Here is a 20,212-nt window from a genome sequence, read left to right on the forward strand (position 1 = left end):
CCTGCGCCACAGCCCGCATAGGCCAGGTAAATGACCTTGGGGGGCCACAACTGAAGCTACTATTTATATGGTTCAGGGAGTTCATCTAACAAGTCATTTTTAAATTTAAAAAACCATGATTAATAATGAGTTCATGATGAGAAGATAAAAGCAAAATGAAATACTTAAATAAATTGTACATGTCACAATCACAACTGGCATTTAAAAAAAAACACTGGTATGACCAAAAAATGTGGCAGATATCAGCATCAGAACTCCATGCCAATAAATCCTCTAAAATGTAATATAATTTCATGCTTCATATTTTAATCCTGATGTCTCCACAGTTCACATTAATTGCATATAATAAAACAGTCATAGGCAGTATTGAGCTCATTGTAAATGGTTTAATTGTATTGTGATATGTTGTTTTATATTTTGCTATATTGTACTGTTCTGGGCATGGCCCCATGTAAGCCACCCCGAGTCCCCGTTGGGGAGATGGTGGCGGGGTATAAATAAAGTTTTTATTATTATTATTATTATTATTATTATTATTATTATTATTATTATTATTATTATTAAAGGTCTTTCCCCTTTTTCTAGGGAACAATTTCCACTGATGAGTTCCATAGTATGAGATAGATACCGATTCATACTTACTTGGTTTTTCAAACCATGTGCTGCTTTCTACTTAGCTGTCAAATAGGATTGATGATAACTCCACCTCATTTAAGCCTCTTCTACATGACTTCTGAATTTTCCACTACAATGAAGCATAGCAGGTTTTGCCTATGCATAGTTTGTAGGCCAGGCCTGTATTCCTGACAGGACCGGCCCGAGGAAATTTAAAGGGGTACGCAAATATTTTTTGCGCCCCCTCCCCTGCGCCACGGGAGGCGTGGCCAGGACTCGCCCCACCTCCCGCGCCCTAACCCCGCCTCCCACGCCGGACGGCCATGCCTCCTGCGGCGCGGGCAGCATGGGAGGGGGGGCCAGGGTGCGCAGCGCGGGAGGCGGGGCCAGATGTGGCCCCGCCTCCCACGAGGTGCGCCCTGGCGCAGCCAAGCTGCGGCAGTTCTTCCAGGCCGCAGCCTGAAAGGACTCCCGCTGCAGCGGGCGCGTACCACGGGAGGCGTGGCCGGTCCCGCCTCCCGCAGGGTGCGCCCTGGCCTGGCTGCGCCATGGCGCGCCCCGCGGGAGGCGAGGCCAGACCTGGCCACCACGCCTCCGCGTCACACGGCCCCGCCTCCACCAGGTGTGGCCCCGCCTCCCAGGGGCTCAATAGCGCCCCTGGGAAGGTGGCGCCCAACGCGGGGGCGTGGCCAGAGTGCCGTGTTGGGCCAGGCCTGATTCCTGATATACTGGGCAGCCCCGGGGCTAATGCTTCCAAACCTGTAGCAGAATCAACAGCATCACAATAGAATCACAAATTGTACTGTGGAAATCCTACTAGTCTGCAGTTGAGCACATACCAAGATCAAATCCCAGAAAGGTGCCCACTTCTGTTACCCCTCCTGTCCAGCTTTTTCTTGTCCTTGCCTTTCATTTGTTTCTCTAAGCAAGAGACAAGGCAAGAGAAAGGAGAAAGAACAGCAGCTTCTATTCACTCTGCTCTCTTCTGTTATATAGTTGTGTGGGCTCTTATCTAAATGGAGAGGGTAAATGAATGGAATAATGATAGAAAGCTGAATATGGTTTGGGGGGCCCTGTTAGGGAGAGAAAACCACAGGCTGCCAAAATGAAAAATAAGATCCATGAACAAATCAAGGCTGAACTCTTCCTAGAAGCCCAAATGACCACACTGAGGCTATCATGCTTTGAGCATATCATAAGATGACATGACTTATTAGAAAAGACAATTATCTTCAGTAAACATGAAAGCATTGGAAAAGAGGACGATCGTGTTATAAATGAATTGATTACACCAAGAAAACTATGACAGGACTCAGCAGGACTGTTGATGATTTGGAATGTTGGAGGTTTCACAATCACAGAGTCACTATATGTTGAACTCAGCTTGGCAGCTTGATATCCATGTAACTGGTTTTACCATTCATTAGGAGTAGTTGCTGAATCTTTGCATTCCAAAGTTAGTGCGAACAGCTGGACTGCCTCTAATCTGAACCCATCCACTGTCCACAAAAGTCGATGCCACCACCCAATTTCCCTTTCTCATAATGATGTTCTATCACTGGAGCAGACCAAGGACCTCTTCACATGAATGAAGTAATAATCACATGGATAAAGTCCTGCTGGGCGATTCACCAGCTTCCATGGCAAATTGGTAGGGCAGCGACACAGTTATGTACCCCACCATGCCCTCAACAACGCTTCCGTATTACACATGGGGAAGTGTCACTAACACAGCGTCATAGGATGCTTGTGCTCCAGTTGAGCTACAGAGCCCCGCTGAAAGTGAGCCTGTGTTGTCTGATGAGCAATGTGGGTCTCTGAGGCTCAGTTGAGGCAAAAGTGTCATTTGATGCTGCAAATGACTCGTGTGGTGAAGAAGCAAGAAAGAGTTTCAGAGGACTCCTGGGCCCCACCAGGCACTTTTGCTGACTTCATTAAAGAATCCTTCGCAACCAGGGGAAATGATCCTTCTTTTCCCTAGTTGCACATATGCCTTTGTTAATGTTAGCAAAGGTTCCCAGTGACAGCCAGAAGCTGTCTGTCAGTGGCACCAGGGGCCATCCAAGCAGGGCAAAACTGTTATCAGTCTGACTCAATGGCTTGCACTCCATCCCAAGATTGCGATGGGCAGTGTAGCCACCCCAGGCTGATCGAGAGTATTGCTACTCTGGACTGGCCTTAGATTTAAGGCTACATGTAAATGTACCCTTAATGGTGAAAAATTAAGGGAGTCAATAGACAAAGGAAAACTGAGGCTGTGGCAGATATAATGTGATGGGTCAAGATGAGTAAAACCCTTATTAAGCATAGTATTCGGTATAAGAATTCTAGTATGCCTCGCCAGTGTTTTACCTTGCTTAGAAGGGTCATGATAGCATTAAAAATATTGTTTCCTCCCTGTTTTGCTGCTATTATTGCCATTTTCTTCTCCTGTCAGAATTGTTTTGTGTTCCACCTATACAATGGCAGTTTCAGAGCAATTCTATCCCACTGAGTAATCTCAGCTGATGACAGATTGAACCCAAGAGACAAGTAACATTAAATGTTACTCATTCAGCCATTTTCTTCCTATTAACCACACACATATATTTTGGTTAGTGGGCTATTACATCAACAGTAAATTGCTTGCCATTTAACTTCTTTTACTGAAACAAACTTTGAAGAGTTTTATTTGGAAAGTAAAATAATTTTATGTGAATTTTCAGCCATTTTCTTCCTATCTTCAAAAGGCACTTGTTTTTTTCTACAGCCAAGTAAAGGTAATCATAAATATAGCACTGAATGGTATTGGTCCCCAAGGCATAATCTGCCTGCCGGTTATGGTATGGAACTGTGAGTCAATGGCAGTTTATGGCATTGGTTCAGCTGCAGGAATCCCTATAGGTATAGTTAGTTCTACCCTGAGATAAATTTAGTATGATCCTCATATTAATGATTTTCTGCACAACCTTTCCTGTTTCATTTATTGATTATGCTGAATTTAGACACCCTGGCATATTAACCTTTTTCTAAAATGGAAGTGCATTAAAATAGCATTTATATAGCAATGACATCAATCCTGAGAATTTCCTCCCAGTGTGGGTGCCATTTCTAGCTAATAAGGCCATTGGGAATCTCCCTGCATTGTTTACTGGATCATTTTTTTAAATCTATGATAATAATTCCTTGATAACAAGCTAGAATTTGTAGAAGCTAGTTAAGCAATGTATATCCTTTAAATATAATGCTAGTGGGAGTGACCACTTATACTTTTGAATGGCTTGGATTCTAAATTTCCTATAATAAGTGGAAGAAAGGTTTTCTACTTCACCCTTGTCTCTCCAAGCTCAGACTCTCCTGAGCAGTGACAAACCTTAGGGACTGATGTGGAATATGCTGTAGGAGACTCAGACAAAAATTTTTATCTCCTCTGAAGAAAACAAATTACAATGTGTGCAAATGAAACTCAGAGCTAGCACGGGAAGCTGTATAAATTGTAGTCATGGGTCCGGTTACCGTTTCATCTATTTATTTTGTGTTTTCATGCTGTTCCATTCATTTAGATGGCACAGAACAGTACAACCCCCTCCCGAATGGAAACATCAGTAAAACAAAAAAGGGGGGAATGGAAGCCATTTGTTTGGCTGATTTTTGGTGCGCCGGCTGTAGGCTCTGTCAGCCAGGGCTTACAGCCGAGCACCGGGCGTCAGGCTCACTCAGATATAGTCCTTGCCTGGCAAGGCCTACAGCCAAGCGTTGATCGCCAGGCGCTGAGCCCGCTTGGATGTAGGCCCTGGCAGACCCTGGCACTTTGCTGCCCAAGGTCTGAAAATCTTCAGGTTTTTTTTCAGACCTTGGGTGGAAAAGCTCATTTGTATAGGCACCCGTTTTCTGAAGCAGTGGATGGAAACGGAAACAGGGCCATACGAATAGGACAAACAGAAAAAATTCTATATGAATGCATGAGAATAATAAATAGCAAATTCGTGAAGCCTGCCTTTTAATTGGAAAATAGTCAAAAGAAGAACATAGTTCTCCATTTCTGCCATCCCTGAATAATAGAATGTTGAGCAAAGATGCCTTATGTTTCATTTTTCACATACTGTTTACTTGCATGGAGCTGAAAAGGGTATGCAGTTGGAAGCACCCTCAAGGGAAGAGAACACATTTGATCCTGCTCTCGCAATGAAAGGTGGCACCAATAAGTAATAAAATAGCTCAAGTCAAGCCTGCAGACATCTTGGAAGGATCTGTACTTATAGAATTATTAAGAGAGAAGAAGGAAAGAGAAAAAGAGAGGGAGAAAGGAGTGCCTTGAAAAATTGTTATTTCATTATAAATTAAATACAAGTGTTCTGCTTTATGGCAGGTTGACTGTATTTATCTTGCTTAGAAAGATACAAAGTTCCTTCAAATCTGCAAGAAATATTGTTTTGAATCATTACCTTTTAAAAAAATCTGCTATTTTCCAGCTGCAATCTTTAACCGTTTCCCCTTTCCCCCTTTCTTTTGATAACTTTAGAGATCTGCCTTTTGACCAAGGGCCGACGCACTGCCAGTGTGAAAGCAGATACATACTGCCGGCTATATTCTCTTTCTGTGGACAACTTCAATGAAGTCCTGGAGGAGTACCCCATGATGAGAAGAGCCTTTGAAACTGTGGCCATTGACAGGCTGGACAGGATAGGTATGCATTTCTTCTCATGCTCATTTTCATTTTCTTTTCTGTTGAACCATACATTAATCTTTATTTCTTTGCGGGTCAAGAAAAGTAACACTTTGCCTTATTCCATGCTGATGTTTTTAAAGGTGGGATTAGAGACATGAAGTCTCGAGTGGAGGGAGTGGAAAATCTTTGGAGCAAGTAGTTCCTTCTGTTTTTCCCATAAAAATATGAGGGTGGGGGAATAGAGTAACAGATATTTTCATGTGAAGAATACATGTTTAAATGTTTTGTGCAACCGTTTACTGAAAACTAGTAAGAAAAAGGCTTTTATGCAAGACTGTATAATAACAGATCATTACAAATCTTGGTCCTTGGGTTTCCACACTCTGGAAATGACATGAGCTTCTGCTGGCTTGAAAAAATACCCAAGTACAAAAATATATCTTTTTTGAGTATTTTGCAAGCACCACTTTTAACCCCACCTCAAAGAATACAACAAATGAGGGCTAGTAGCTGGAAAATGAAATAAAATTGTTAATCTCAGGCAGTCTACAGAAGTATCAAGTGGTTTCACTTTCAGTTCACTTCCTTTTTTTTAATGTGACTCTCCTGGGTATAAATTGGCTCGAGGGCTGAACATGGTGGGAGAGTTCACCATGTTTCACACACCCTAGAAGGCATTTGATAACAAAACATTCTGGAAAAGGAAAATAAATGGATAATCTCAAGCATACTACAGAAGTATCAAGTGGTTTAGAACACCATGACTCACATCCTACATTTACTGTACTACTACTGCGGTTTCCCTCCATGCATAGCTATTCTATGCCTTGTGGAGAGCAGGTAGGTTCAAATAAGCATCTGGCTGTGTCCAGATGCTAAACATTTGCTGCAGTACTCTCAGAGCCCTTCCAGACAGGCTGATATTGCATGACCTGACTCGGGTTTACCTGAGGTGTTCAAATGACACCTCAGGTAAACCTGAATCAATCGAGTAAACTGGGATTTCCCAGGTTATTCCAGATTAATTAAACATCCGGAAATATCTGGACCTTAATCTAATGTGTGGGCTCTGTGAAAATTGATTCCCGGGATCATTTCCACGATCCTGGGGGTAAATCTCCACAGTGATACCAGCTCCTTGGGCTCTAAAAGCCCAAAGGAATGTGATGACTCCCCACCTTCCCCTCCCAGCCCCCCAGCCCCTAAACTTACCCAAGGGGCCTGGCTGCATGCTCAGGCCCTTCTGTTGACAGGTCTTGGCATGTCAAAATGATGTGTTGGGAGGATGGGGGGAATCCCTTCCCCCCCCAACCTCCTGATGCATCATTTTGATGTGCCAGGTACTCTCGGCGGAGGGGTCTGAGCATGCAGCTAGACCTCTTGAGTAAGTATCGGAGCAGAATGGGAGGCTGGGGGCTGGCTCCATACCCTCCCAGATTAACCTGATTGACCAGGCCCCCCAGATAAAGCCCGGGGTTTGGGATGAGGGTGGATACTAAAGCCCGGGAGGAACTTGGATATAATATCCCAGTTTCTCCCATGTCTTTGTAATGTGTGGAAGGACCCTCAGAAGAATCGTGCTGGATTTCGGCACTGCTATGATCATTTTTTGTTTTTCTATGGAGGCCTAGCCAATCACTTCTTCAATATAGCCCCCACAAGGCATTGGATGAACATGTGGGTCTTCTGGGACTGAACAGTAATCTGGCCTGGAGGAGGAGAGGCTGGACACTGCAGAAGGAGGAAGGGAATACCACTCTTGGCAACACCGAGAAAATGACATACTTTAAGGGAATCCTATATGCATGTTTGCCACTAATGGAATGAAAGCCAGTGTGCATGTGAAGGAGGGGATCCTGAAATTTCTCTAGGGGCCTTCTCACATTCGTATTTTTAAGTGCTGGGTCCCACTTTCAATCATGTAGCTGCCTTCTGCAGGCTCATAGTTTAGGGAAGCTGAGTAACTCTGTGGATGAGAATTCCAAAAGCCCTGCCCTAAAGTACAAACCCCAGAGTTCTGCAGGAGGCAGCCACACTATTGAAAGTGGAAACCAGCACTTTAAAACACTTAATGTGATATCATCCTAGTACTCTTGTTAAAATAACATGTAATGGGGTCATCACTGACTATAGTCTGGTGCCACTGTATGCGTTATGGCCATTGCATCAAGACTGCTTTCAATTACCCCATGTGAAAGACTTGTAGAACAACTCACCTGCACAGATTGAGCAATGTCCTTCTTTCATGATTGTATGTTTCTGTTATGTATTTAAAGGGTACCCTAAAAGTTATATTTTATACATATTATAGAACCGTAGCAACCAAAAACACTTGTGCATGCAAATATTGACAGTGGATAAGGATTTGCTATATGCCTTTTTTTGCCTTGCATTCTAGTACCAAATAAGGTAATGCCAATTCTTTTCAGCTCAGTTTTCATTACATTTCCCATTTTAACCCATAAAGCCCATTTCAGTTTACTTAGGAGAGCTGTGTCCCATAATCAGATATATCATTCTCTTAATCTAGGCCGTTGAAGACTTCTCCAGTATTTAGTGTATAATATTCTGGCTCTTGCAGTCAGATAATACAGCGTCCCTTCTTTTACTTCAGGTAATTCTGCTTTTAATATTTTCAAGAGGAATATTATAGTGTCTAAGCTCAATTTTTCTTCCAAATTAATATGAGAAGCTCTCAGTATCTGCTTCTAAATGCCTCTCGTATAAATATTGCTCACCAACAGTTTTCTAAATCCATCACAGAGCCTTTCTTCTGAAATCAGGTGCAGAAATAATTGCTAATTTGCATGGTGAGCTAATTCAACATTTGGAAATCAGTTTCTGCATTTAAGGCCCTTCAGTTGTTTAGCTGATTGTTCTGGTCCACAGCCACATAACCTCCTACACAACCATAACTCTGGGACAGAACAATTACATAGACATTTGTGTGTTCAGACCAGAGCTTGAGAAAAGCTACTTTGTTGAACAATAACTATCAGAGATGGTTGAGGGAATCTAGGAATTATCATCTGAAGAAGTATTTTCCAAGCTTTGATGCAGAGTATACCTATGCTAAATTTTTCCTCTGCTGCAAATAACATGTATTCCAAATGCACCAATTTGGCAGGGATGCTCCCAATTATCTTATGTCACTTTTCAGCTGCAATGTTCCAGGTGCTGTCTCCTCCTCCCACTTTTGTCCTTCTTTGTCTTCAACTTGCTTCATACTTGGTTTAAAGTACAAAAGCAGTTTTCATGCAGATAAGATCATATCTACATGCCCAAAAGGTAAAAGACTTACCTCTAAGCTCACCTCTATGCAGTATCCCTATTGGGGAGCATACCCCCAAGGATTGAGGGGTTCCCAGTTGTTAGAGGACACGGAAGTGATCCTTGTTTTTTGGAGTTGTAGATAGTTGGATCCAACTGGAGCTAACCCAAACCACTGTCCATTCTCCCCATAGACCAACAGCTTTATAGCTGCTAACAAGTAGCTCCCTACCAGAGACGTGCTGGTGACATTGCTCCTTGTGAGGTCACAGCAAGGCACCCAGCCCATGTGATCTGGAAATGCAACATCGCCAGCAAGCCCATGGCAGGGAGTTGTTTGTTGGCAGTGATACAGCAATGGCAACTCCAATTCAACCTCAGTCCAACTACCCATGTGGATGCCCAGAGGGCTCCAGGAATGCCCCCTGCATTGCAGTGCTTTAACTGGGATTTCTCAATTAATCCTCAATTAACTGGGATTTCTCAAGTGTAGCAATGGCTTATGCCAGCAGAGAGAAAGGGATAGAATCTTGCCCTTCCTAATAGGTTCAAGCAAGAACAAATTGCTGCAAGCTTTGGTGTTAACAACTTTACCAATCTTTATAAGAAGCTGATGTTGCTTGGCCACACGGGTCTCTAGTTTCCTCTGTAAAATACTGGGGAATCTACAATATAAATAGTAGATTTCTAGTATTTTAAGAGCTACGGAAAGGGCCTATTTGCACATGGGCAACGTATCCTGGGATGTCCTCTTCATGGGCAACATATCCTGGGATGCCCATGTGGAACATGCAGTACTATTTGGTCACACTAGCTAAAAGTCTATCTATGAAGAGCCCATGCCACTACAAGCATGTACAGTGCTTTTGAAACCTAAAAAGTAAGGCCAGAATCCTGATAGTGGTAAATGCTGAGATTCCACCAGCATATATCACTTCAGAGGCAGGGTGGAAGGAGGTGCTGCTCATTATCTCCCTTAGTATTCTTCCCCCTTAATCACAAGATAGGCAGTATCCCCATTGGGGAGCATACTCCCAAGGATTGAGGCGTTCCCAGTTTTTGCAGCTGAGTGATAGGAGATGTTGCTTTCCTAGACCTCCATTGACTACAGCCAGAGGGTTATGCTCTGCCTGCATGGATACAGTATTTCCATCTAGGTAAAAGAGCCCTTGACCACCACATATGAAGCCTACACTGAACTCTTGCTCCCCATTTCCTTGTGAGACACTTTACCCATATTCAAAAGGGAATTAAATCAACATGCAAGGAAAGGACTTCCTTTTCTTTATCACACTGCTCAAGAAAAAAAGTGGTACATTTTGAACAGGAGAGCTTCTTCGGTACATGGATGGTCTCTACCAAAAACAGAATTCTAAGGAATCTGAGTGGTAGCTCACATAGAGACCCTGCCTGCTTAGAAGTGGCTCTTCTATTCATTGGTTTCATATTGGCAAAGTGGAATGCTCTCTTTGTAGCATGCTACCCAAAGTAACACGTCCAAGTTGAGATTTGATTTTACCTCCCACCAATTGATAAAAGGAATGGAAGGAATTGACTCAACTGTAATTCAGACATCAGATTATTCCTTCTGTTGGGCATTGCCACAGATTCATCAAAATACGTGAAATCATGAGGCAATGTTACAATGCAATTGTGGCAAAAATTAGTTTGAGAGCAGAGGATTGCATTTATCCTCTGTTCTGTAACAGCATACGAGGTATTCCTTTTATATGCAGTGACTCTTGTTACACAACCAGGTACTACATAATATGGGCTGAGTTCATATTAGTTCACAGACATGTGGAAAGATTACTTCTCTCAATCTGGTGGTCACTGCTTACCAATGTTTAATAATTAGTTCCAGGAAATGTGTTAAATGAGCACATGTATTTATAACTTACATAACATGTTTAGCATTTGGGAAATTAGGACACTTGGCAAGGAGAGAGATGGGCTCTTTTAACACTTAAAATTGAATCATTCCATTTCCTTTTGTGTGTGTGTGTTTGGTGAAGCCACATAAACCTATTAATCAACTGTAAACTATATTTGCTCATTAAAAATCAAGTGATCGAAATTGAAATGCTCAGCAGAAAGGATGTATTTGACATTGTATGATAGGGGCTTCTATTACAGCTCTATGATGAACATGAAGGACTCTTGAGCATCTAATGTATCTGTGCTAAAGCTTGAAAAACTTACTTTTTAGATTGCAACTCACTCAGTGACTCAGCCAGCTCTGGTCATTGGCCACACTTGCAAAGAGATTCTGGAAATTGTAGTCCAAAAATTACTTCTTTAAGCTCTGATCCCTGTACATTTTATGAATTGAAGGATTTTGTTTCTGGATGTTTCTCGCCTGATTATCCCACTCAACAAGGTTTCCTAAGCCTCTCTCTAGCATTTTTCAGAGTGCTGAGGAGAAGTATGCTGCTGTGTGAATTATGGGGCAAAGAAAACCAATTACTCTAGTTTTACATGCTTAAAGCTGGAATGAAACAACTACACAAACAGATCTTAATGCATGTCCATGTTTGTACATACTCCGCCTTGTCATCTGAGGGAGGACCACTTAGTGACAGAAATAGAGCAACTTTGCTTTCCTGGCAGCCATAATTTACATTGAATCTCCCTTGTTCTTTCAGGTGAGGTAAACAAATTCTGTCAATAGCCTACATCCTGTTGTTAGCCGTGAATAGAATATACTCAATGACTCAATGGAATTTACCTATATGTTGACTCTAAAAAATAGACTGAATGAATCTACTTTAGCTAGTCAATGGGTATTAGTCTTAGTGGATAATGGGAAGCATTAGGTGCAGTGGAGTACTGCACTAGTTTGTGAGAAGCAAAAGGGAGAGAGGATTATTGAGTCAGCCATTATAGAGTTTCCAGGAGGCATCTATTTTGAGAAACATTATCTTGTACTAGATGGGCATCTTGTATGACGCAGCAAAGTTTTCCTTAGTTTGATGTATAGCAATTTTCCCATACTTATTTTATGAGAGTGAAAATAAAAAGGATGGGTTGAAGTCCAATGCTAGAATGGCATTCAGTCTGTTCCAAAATACTAGTAATTCCAATTATTTTATCAATGATTCCCTACCTCATCCAGGATTTAGAGAAGTTTCTTTTTGAACTGCAAATGTCCAGAATCCTCCCACCAGCATAACTGCATTGGCTGAGGATTATCAACATTTGGGGCCTCACCGTAAAGAGTTATAGTGCTTTGATTACATCTTAACTGTCATAGCAGTATCACATGGAATCCTGGGATTTGTAGTGGTGTAGTTCTCACCAAACTACAAACCCCAAGATGCCATACAATATTGCCATGGCAGATAAAATGGAATCATAACACTAATTGTGCAATGTGAAATAAAATCATAATTTTAAAAAGTAACATTCTAAATCTCTATATTCAGCTAATACTATTATCATGTCTATTCCTTGGGCAAATTAGGGGGAAAGGGTGGGGTATGAAATCAATGTAGATATTTGTCATAATTATTTTAGCCAGTGCCTTATATAACCTTAATGACAAAAAGTATTTCTTAACCTGCTATCATGTCAAAGAATTGCAAACTTACATGCCATGTTATATCTATTTCATCTTCAAAGGAAAGAAGAATTCTCTTCTGCTCCAAAAATTCCAAAAAGATCTCAACACTGGGGTTTTCAACAACCAGGAGAGTGAAATTTTGAAGCAGATTGTGAAACACGACCGCGAGATGGTGCAGACTGTGGGGCCAGTCCTTTTGCAACAAATGCCTGCTCTGAATTCAGCAACTGCCTCAGCAATGAGGACACAGTCTCCACCTGTATATTCAATGACAAGCCTCTCCCACGGGAGCTTGAATTCTCCAACACCGAGCACCCAGACACCTCAGCAAGCTGCCATTTTCTCACCTTGCTCCTATTCGTCTGCAGTCTGCAGCCCCCCAGTACAAAGTCCTCTAGCTGCTGGGCGAACTTTTCAGTATGCGACCCCTACAGCATCGCAGTTGTCACTGCTGCAGCAGCAGCAACTGCAGCAACAACAGCCCCAACAACCTCTGCAGCAGATGCCTAGCGCATCACAGAAAAGTGATGTCCACAAGAGCACACAAGCTCTTCACAATGCTAGTCTGACAAGGGAGGTGAGGCCCCTTTCGGCTTCACAGCCTTCTTTGCCCCACGAGATTTCAATGATGATCGCAAGACCTCATCCGACCGTGGGAGAATCTTTAGCCTCCATTCCTCAGCCACTGTCCGGTTTCCAAAGCACAGGCCTTCAGGCTGGGAACAAAGGCACAGTCCCCCAAAGAGTTGCCCTCTTCCGCCAGATGTCTTCAGGAGCAATTCCACCCACGCGAGGAGCTGCACCATCAGCGGCCACATTGCAAAGGGATTCTTCCACAGTCTTAAATACCGAACTAGAGGGAGACAAACCACGGTTTGCTTCAAACTTATGATTCATGCAGACCATAAATAAAATCAGAGATGTTGACATAAACAGTTATCACTCCTGGAAAAAGTGTTTTAACTTAATGTCTGATTAGACCCCAGCTGTCTACCATGAAAAGGAGAACTTTAGACAGACTTATCCCTTGAAATCGAATGTATGAGATACAGACAGTCAGAAGAAAAAAAGAGAAAAACCCAAATGGCCTCTCAATGTCTTCCTTGCTTAGAAATCGTTAAATGATACTATAAACATTGGTTGTAATGTTGTTTATTTTTAAACCTGATTAAAAATATGAAGAGATTTCTTGGAACAGTTCTATGGCAAAATAACAATGACAGTATTGTTAATTCCAGGAGCTAAGCCTCAAAATAAAATTTAAAAATAACAACCACAAGATTCTTAGAACATATATAATCTTGGATTTGGCACTTGCTGAACTTTTCTTAATCAAAAATAATTGAGACATTTCCCATTTTAGAGGTCCAGATTCCATTTCTGGTGCTTTTATATTCAGGTTAAGATTGAAGGATCAATGACATACTCACTGTCAGCAGAAGTTGGTCTAGCCATACTGTTTACATGGGATTTAGAGTTGCTCTTCTGTTTTAGAAAGCTGGGTGGACTTTTATCTTCATATGAGGGAGGGAGAATTAATAAAAGCTCATTAATCCTAATGTAAATAACTTTTTAGACCCAAATACTAATAATAACAACAAAAATAGTTCCTGTGTGGTGTATCATTGCAAAGTATTTGTTTAGAAATTTAGTTTCAGCTATTCACGCCAAAATGTAACATTTTAAAATTTTACAAACTATAACATGCAACACAACTATAATGCAATGGCTTGAGACCTACAATGCTACTTTTACATGCAGTGTTTTTATGCAAATTTGTATGCTTGATCCTGCTATATGTGTACTTCACCAGTACCACCATGTCTTTCTTCTTTTATCTCAAAATGTCCTACGCATGCTTGGAAATTTAATTTTAATTTTTTAATAAAAAAAGATTTGTCTAAAACAAATCAAAAGATGAACAATTAGAGCACCCCACAAACCAGTACAATTAGTCGATCTAATCAGCATTTTTATGAACAATCTCAAATATATCTTCTTCAGTTTGAAAAATGTTTAATGTGAATTGATGCTTTCTGCTTTTCATTTCCTGTAATGCTGACATTGAATCTGATGTTACTAACTAGACATAATTTAATTTTAATTGACTTCAATGAATTATTTTGTTGATCACTGCTTCATTTAGACTTTCAGGTGTGTCCTCTGTCCTCTCGGTAGTTTTCTAGTTGACTGTGGTGATATTTTTTAAAAAGAAATAAGTATACTATAGCATCCTGTTTGTTTGGGAATGCACGACTTGCTAAGTGTATACTATAATAATTTGGACAATTTATTGTACTACAGCATGTAGTGTTGAACCTAGAAATGAACTTATTTCTTCTTCTTCTAATGTCTAAACAAAGGAGAGGGAGACCATAAGGGAAGACAGGGTTACAGTACACCGTTTGGTTAAAAAACCTGTTCTTTCATTTGTTCCCATCTTCTCCTTACCTGACAATTTTGGATGATTCCAGATAAAGAATTTCCCAAGAGCCAGGTGTGCTGATTCAGGCCCATTCACACATTGTCTACTATGGTGCCAATCCTTGACACATTAATGGGCATGTTGCTATCACAAGCATAACTTTACACATACCCATCTTGCATCATGTGGCTGGAAGTAACATGACATCAATGGTCTCAGGGTGAAAACCATGTAACTGTATGTAACAATAAAACAAACAAAAAACAGTGTGTTAGTTGCCCACAAGCCATACCAGACAGAACTAGAAGTTTCAATGTTTGTAGAAGAATCCAACACAGCAACTAGTGCATGTTAATCCCAAAATAGATTTGTGATGCTTTCCCTGAAGCACTCATTCCCTACTTCTGATATAGTATTGCCGACATGGAGGAACTTTTGTACGACCAGTGTCACCCTCCTCCCAAAGAAAGCCCTTTAGCAAATGTCAGTGCCTGGGGAGGGTCATGGTTACACTGTCCATGTCGTAACAGAACTACATGTTGAATGATGATGTAAACAACTTTGTCTATCTCTTCTATAAAAAGTAGATAACCCTTGCTGAAAGAATGTGCCCATTAAACTAACACCACAAAGCACTGGAAAAACATGCTGGCCCTGTTTACACTACCAAAATAAAGTAGACTCCGCTGCTGTGGGGAGTCCATATCATACATGGCTGGATTTGCAGCACAACTTCTGCATTCAGCCATTATTCTACATCAAGGGGAAAAAGAATTTACTCAAGCTTTCTGGAAGTTCCATAGTGATCCTGCTGTTTCAAAAGTGTGGATAGTTGGATCAGCTTGGATCTGGCCAAGTCCACTGTCCACACCACCAGCATAGGTACCACTGCATCACTGACAGAAAACAGTGCTCTCCAAGAAACTTGCTGGTGATGTTGCATTTCTACTAATGTCATTTTGGGGGCTGAGCCATGAGATCAGAAATGCAACATCAGCCGTTAGTCTTGGAGAAAGAACTGCTTGCCTGCAATGATGATGTGCCCTTGAACTAGCTGACTGTGTGGACAGTCAAAGGTTTCTGAAGCTGCTCCTGGGGCTGCATCTGAGTAACTCCAGAGTCCTTTACAGCTGGTTTTCCAGTAAGTGTAGACCTACCTACAGAGCTTACATGGTGAGATGCTCCAAGACAACACATTAAATTATAGGCAATAACACAATTCACCAAGAATGTTTCCTATCCAAACCGGATCCATTTCAATGAGATTCATTTTGGAGAACCCCTTAATAAATTGTATCCAAAGTTAGCAAAGCGTGGAAAGTTTTCTCCACAGGAGCCTCATTGCCACCAATGAGACAACTGTAGACTGGGTGGCTTGAGAACTGTTACCCAAATGTCATGCTGCTTGTTATGCCTTGTCCTCCAATGATATTTTGAATGCCTACATAAATTAACCACACTTAAAGACTAGCGAATCCCACTTCCCAACTGAATTAGTGATGTTATTTATTCCATGAATATGATGCTGATGGTTAAATGGGAGTGGATAAGAATCGCATACAAGGAATGTAATGTTTGATGTATTATGGATAAGCTGCAAGACCATTTATTTTTGGTACAATAGAACCCTGAGTTTATTTTAATACTGATGATAAATTTTATCCAATTTATGATGATCATATTCTGGTCCTTAAAACTATTCAAAGTTTACATTAGATAGACGTATAATGGAGTTAGTAGTCAACTATTTTTATACATATGTTTATTTTATTTTAAGTAATATAAAGAAACATTGACATGCATGGTCTTTCAGTGAAACCATTAAAAAACTTTTTAATGACTTTGTAATAGAGTGGATGAAATCAATGGTTTGTAAGTTAATTTGAAAAGGTACAGGGTATAAAACAATATACATATATGTATGTATGAATGTGTATATGTATATATATATTTAGGTTACAAAAACTCATTTCTGTAATATAAAGAATATCCATTGCTATTTTGAGAACTGACCTATTTTTCTCTGAATATAAATAATCCCTTAAATATGGAAAATAACATCTGTATAGGATGGTATGTATTCATGATGATGTCAGATCATATTGCTGCTGAAAAAGAAAACATCAAATGAATTCTTACAATGATTGTGTGATCAGGGATGAGTTAGACTTTTTTTTCTTTAGTCTTTGCTCAAAGCCATAAATATATATATATAAATACAAATAAATATAAATACAAAGATTATTAATAAATTCAACAAAATCATAAAATAATAAAAATATGAATATTTTATTTGATCTGGGATGTTTCCACCTGAGTATGGTATTTTATCTCTTTATGAACAGGTGCATTAAAGTAAGATATAAAAAGACCTTATAGAATCTATGGTGAATCACAGAATATTAAAAATGTGGAAAAGCAGCTGCCTTGACCAACAGAATCCCAAGAACATTGCTTGTGTCCCAAACTGACAAATATAACATGTTTGATTCTTTAAACCCATGACCGGAATCTTCTTGATTAGTGCAAACTAGACTAAACTCATTCAATGAATTCTTGAATGGTAGGTCAACGCATTGATGAATCCTATTGTTTCTATAGATATGCTTTAGATAGGGCTAGCAATAGAATTCATTCCAGTGTTAGTAGCACAGGGGTTGTTGAAAAGCCTGGGATGGTTTAGTATTCGGCAAAATATCCATGGCATTGCCTCAAAAATTAAAGAAAACAGGTCTACTACATTGAAGCCTATGTACTCTACTCTGGCAAGAGCTTTCATGGATAAATATTTGTTGCTACCACGCTGAGAAGCTGGAAAATTTAACTGTTTGAAAACAGTTCATTTTAACTGTATGCGAAGAAAACGTCAATCAGCTTTTACAAAATTTAGATATATTCTTGATTGGGATGCTTATTGGATTGAGATGAATTCAATCTCTCAAACTGACTCAGGTCTCTTTGAATACATTCTAGTGCTCCCTGAGGCAAAACAGGGTTCTTTCTGAAAGAGAAATGAAGCTGAACTCCTGAAACCTAATTAGGACTCAGTAAACATATACTGATCAATTATACTAGTATTCTTCCCATTTGTCAGCCTGTATCTCACTTTGCTTTATTATGTGTAGAACTTGATCTCATGCAGACAGCTAATCCAATCCAACATGCCTTTCCCAATTTATAAATTTAGAAGAACAATTTTTAAAAAATCCCAATTGGTTTGATTCCATTTTCATGTTTCTTCTTTCACTATTGTGTACCAAGTAATTATAGTAATAGTGCATTATGTCTTCCTTAACCAGTTAATGATGAGGACCAAAACACCAATCCAAACACCTTGGTCGACCAATCTATGGATCATTGTGATAGTTTACCTTAACTCTTATTTAAAAAAAAGAAGAAGAAGAACCATCCCCTTATCGGGAGAAATCAAAAGAAGCATCAACCCCCTGTACTCTCTGTACTATGGCACTACTTCTAGTCATTTTCAAAGCCTGGGTGGAAAAATACCAGTGGCTGGCTTCCTGAAACTGTCTCGATGCTCTCTTCCTGGAATGATTCTTGACTTATCAACAGGTCACATCAAAATCCATAGTTTTGGCCCCAACATCCTTACACATGAGGTTAACTTATACATTGCTTATATATTAGAAGTATTTTCTGCTTTCTCTCTGAAATGCCCTCCTTTATAATTCCAAACTGATGAATTTCAGTGTAGAAAACTACTTTGTGGATAGCAGTCCAAAACATTTCCTTGTGTATGGCATTGTGGTTTTACACACAGCTTTTAAAATCTGTTCTACTGTCCTGCTCACTATTACAGTAGAGTGTCGGTTAACCGAGCCCCGGTTAACTGAGTCTCCGTATTATCCGAGGCACCACCAGGGGCGTCCCTCCCTCTCTCGAGTGAAGGGAGCTCTGGAGAAGGAGAGGGAGAGGGAGGAGGAAGTGCCCCAGAAGTGTCCCGTGATCGGCGAGGGCTCAGCCCAGAGAAGCACCCTGCGATTGCTGCAGCAGTGCTCGTGGGGTACTTCCCTGGGCCAAGCCCTCACCCCTTGGGAAGCACCCCACGAGCACCGCTAGGCAGCAGCGCTTGTGGGGTGCTTCCCAAGTGGCGAGGGCTTGCTGAGGGACATCTCCCCAGATTTCCCTCGGCCAGGCCCTTGCTGGAGGAAAAAGTTTCCTCCAGCAAGGGCCTGACCAAGGGAGATCCAGGGTGAGAGGGGCGTTTCTCAGAGGGACAGGCCCTTGCTCCAACAAGGGCCTGTCCCTCCGAGAGACAAGGAGCATGCCACAGGTTTTCCTCGGCCAGGCCCTTGCTGGAGGAAACTCTTTCCTCTAGCAAGGGCCTGGATGAGGGAGATCCAGGGAGATGTCCCTCAGTGAACCCTCGCCCCTTGGGAAGCGCCTGTGAGTGTTGCTAGGCAGAGGCACTCACGGGCACTTCACTTAACTGGATTGCTGGGAGGGATAATAGGGCCTCCCGGCAATCCAAGCAGTTTGGTTATCCGAGATTGGGCCCGCCCCTTTATCTCGGATAGCCAAGACTCTACTGTACTTCTCTGCTGACTGATAGATCAGCGGTTCAAATCAGTGGAGAGTGGATGAGCTCCCTCTGTCAGCTCCAGCTCCCCATGCAGGGACATGACTGAAGCCTCCTACAAGGATGTTAATTCATCAAAACATGGGTGCCCCCTGGGCAACATCCTTGCAGACGGCCAATTCTCTCACAGTAGAAGTGACTTGCAGTTTCTCAAGTTGCTCCTGATACGGAAAAAAAAATCAGGAAGCAACATATTTTCCCAGTCTCCTGTTTTCTTGCAGACTACGAATGTTGCTAAATCTACAATGAAGGCATTCTACAACATAGTTACATAGAGTGATGAGAAAGTTGAAGGGATTTTTTACTTCCAGTCTTTCAAAAGCCATCATGGGTGTATTATTTTAGAGGTGAGTTTTTTTAAAAAAAATATTTATTTTTAGACATTTAACAGACAAGTATTTATTTTTAGGCATTCAATTTCTAATTTAATATTTATGCAGCTAGTTCTTCTCCATCAACTCACAGACTTCTTGTTTTTGCCTTCAAATTGCCTGTTGACTTAACGGTAATTTCATAGGGTTTCCTTAGGCAAAGAATACTTAGATATGATTTTGTCTGGTCCTTCCTCTGAAATATAGCATACAGTCATTGAAGGGGTTTACAACATAGAATCAAAATCTGAAGCATAGATTAAAATATGAAAAAAAAAATCCTGCAATTTTTAAAATTTAATACTAAATAAAAAATAAAAGCATACTTAAGAAGCTAAACATACCCACTTTTTCTACTATTCCTTTGAGGCCACAATTTTCAACAAATGGCTCTATGGATGTTATTAAACTCCAGTTCCCATTAGTCCCTGAACTTGAGCCATAGTGATGAGAGATTAGAATAGTAGCTCATCAACATAGGGTATCGGTTCTCTAGCCTAACATTGGACTCCTTGGTCAGAAGCTCATATTCGTTACTATGGTCCACTACAGGGGCGGCTTTAGCTATAAATGAGAGAAGATTTTGTAGGTGGTGCCAATCCCCTAGGGGCGCTGTTGAGGCACGCCTGGTTCAACGCCAAGAGAAAGAGGCGGGCAAATAAAATTTTACTTCTCTGCCTCAGAGCTTCCTCTGCCTCTGACTAAATCCCCAGCCAGATGC

The 20,212-nt window shown here is 41.0% G+C and overlaps 1 protein-coding gene across 2 annotated transcripts in view; it reads left to right on the top strand.

The window, feature by feature from the left end:
• Positions 1–16,817, top strand: part of hcn1 (hyperpolarization activated cyclic nucleotide gated potassium channel 1) — a 239,717-nt gene extending 222,900 nt beyond the window's left edge. The window contains exons 7-9 of one of the 2 annotated variants that reach the window (XR_001729856.2): positions 5,117–5,281; positions 7,794–7,877; positions 12,155–12,291. Coding sequence is in view for 1 of the 2 variants with exons in the window: in XM_003216221.4 (XP_003216269.1) it covers positions 5,117–5,281; positions 12,155–12,987 (998 nt within the window). In the remaining variant the exon portion in view is untranslated. Of the gene's footprint in view, positions 1–5,116; positions 5,282–7,793; positions 7,878–12,154 lie in introns of both variants that reach the window. The other variant, XM_003216221.4, reaches the window with a different exon arrangement.
• Positions 16,818–20,212: the final 3,395 nt, after the last annotated feature.

Source organism: Anolis carolinensis, chromosome 2 (genome assembly GCF_035594765.1).
Source record: "Anolis carolinensis isolate JA03-04 chromosome 2, rAnoCar3.1.pri, whole genome shotgun sequence".
Lineage (NCBI taxonomy): Eukaryota > Metazoa > Chordata > Lepidosauria > Squamata > Dactyloidae > Anolis > Anolis carolinensis.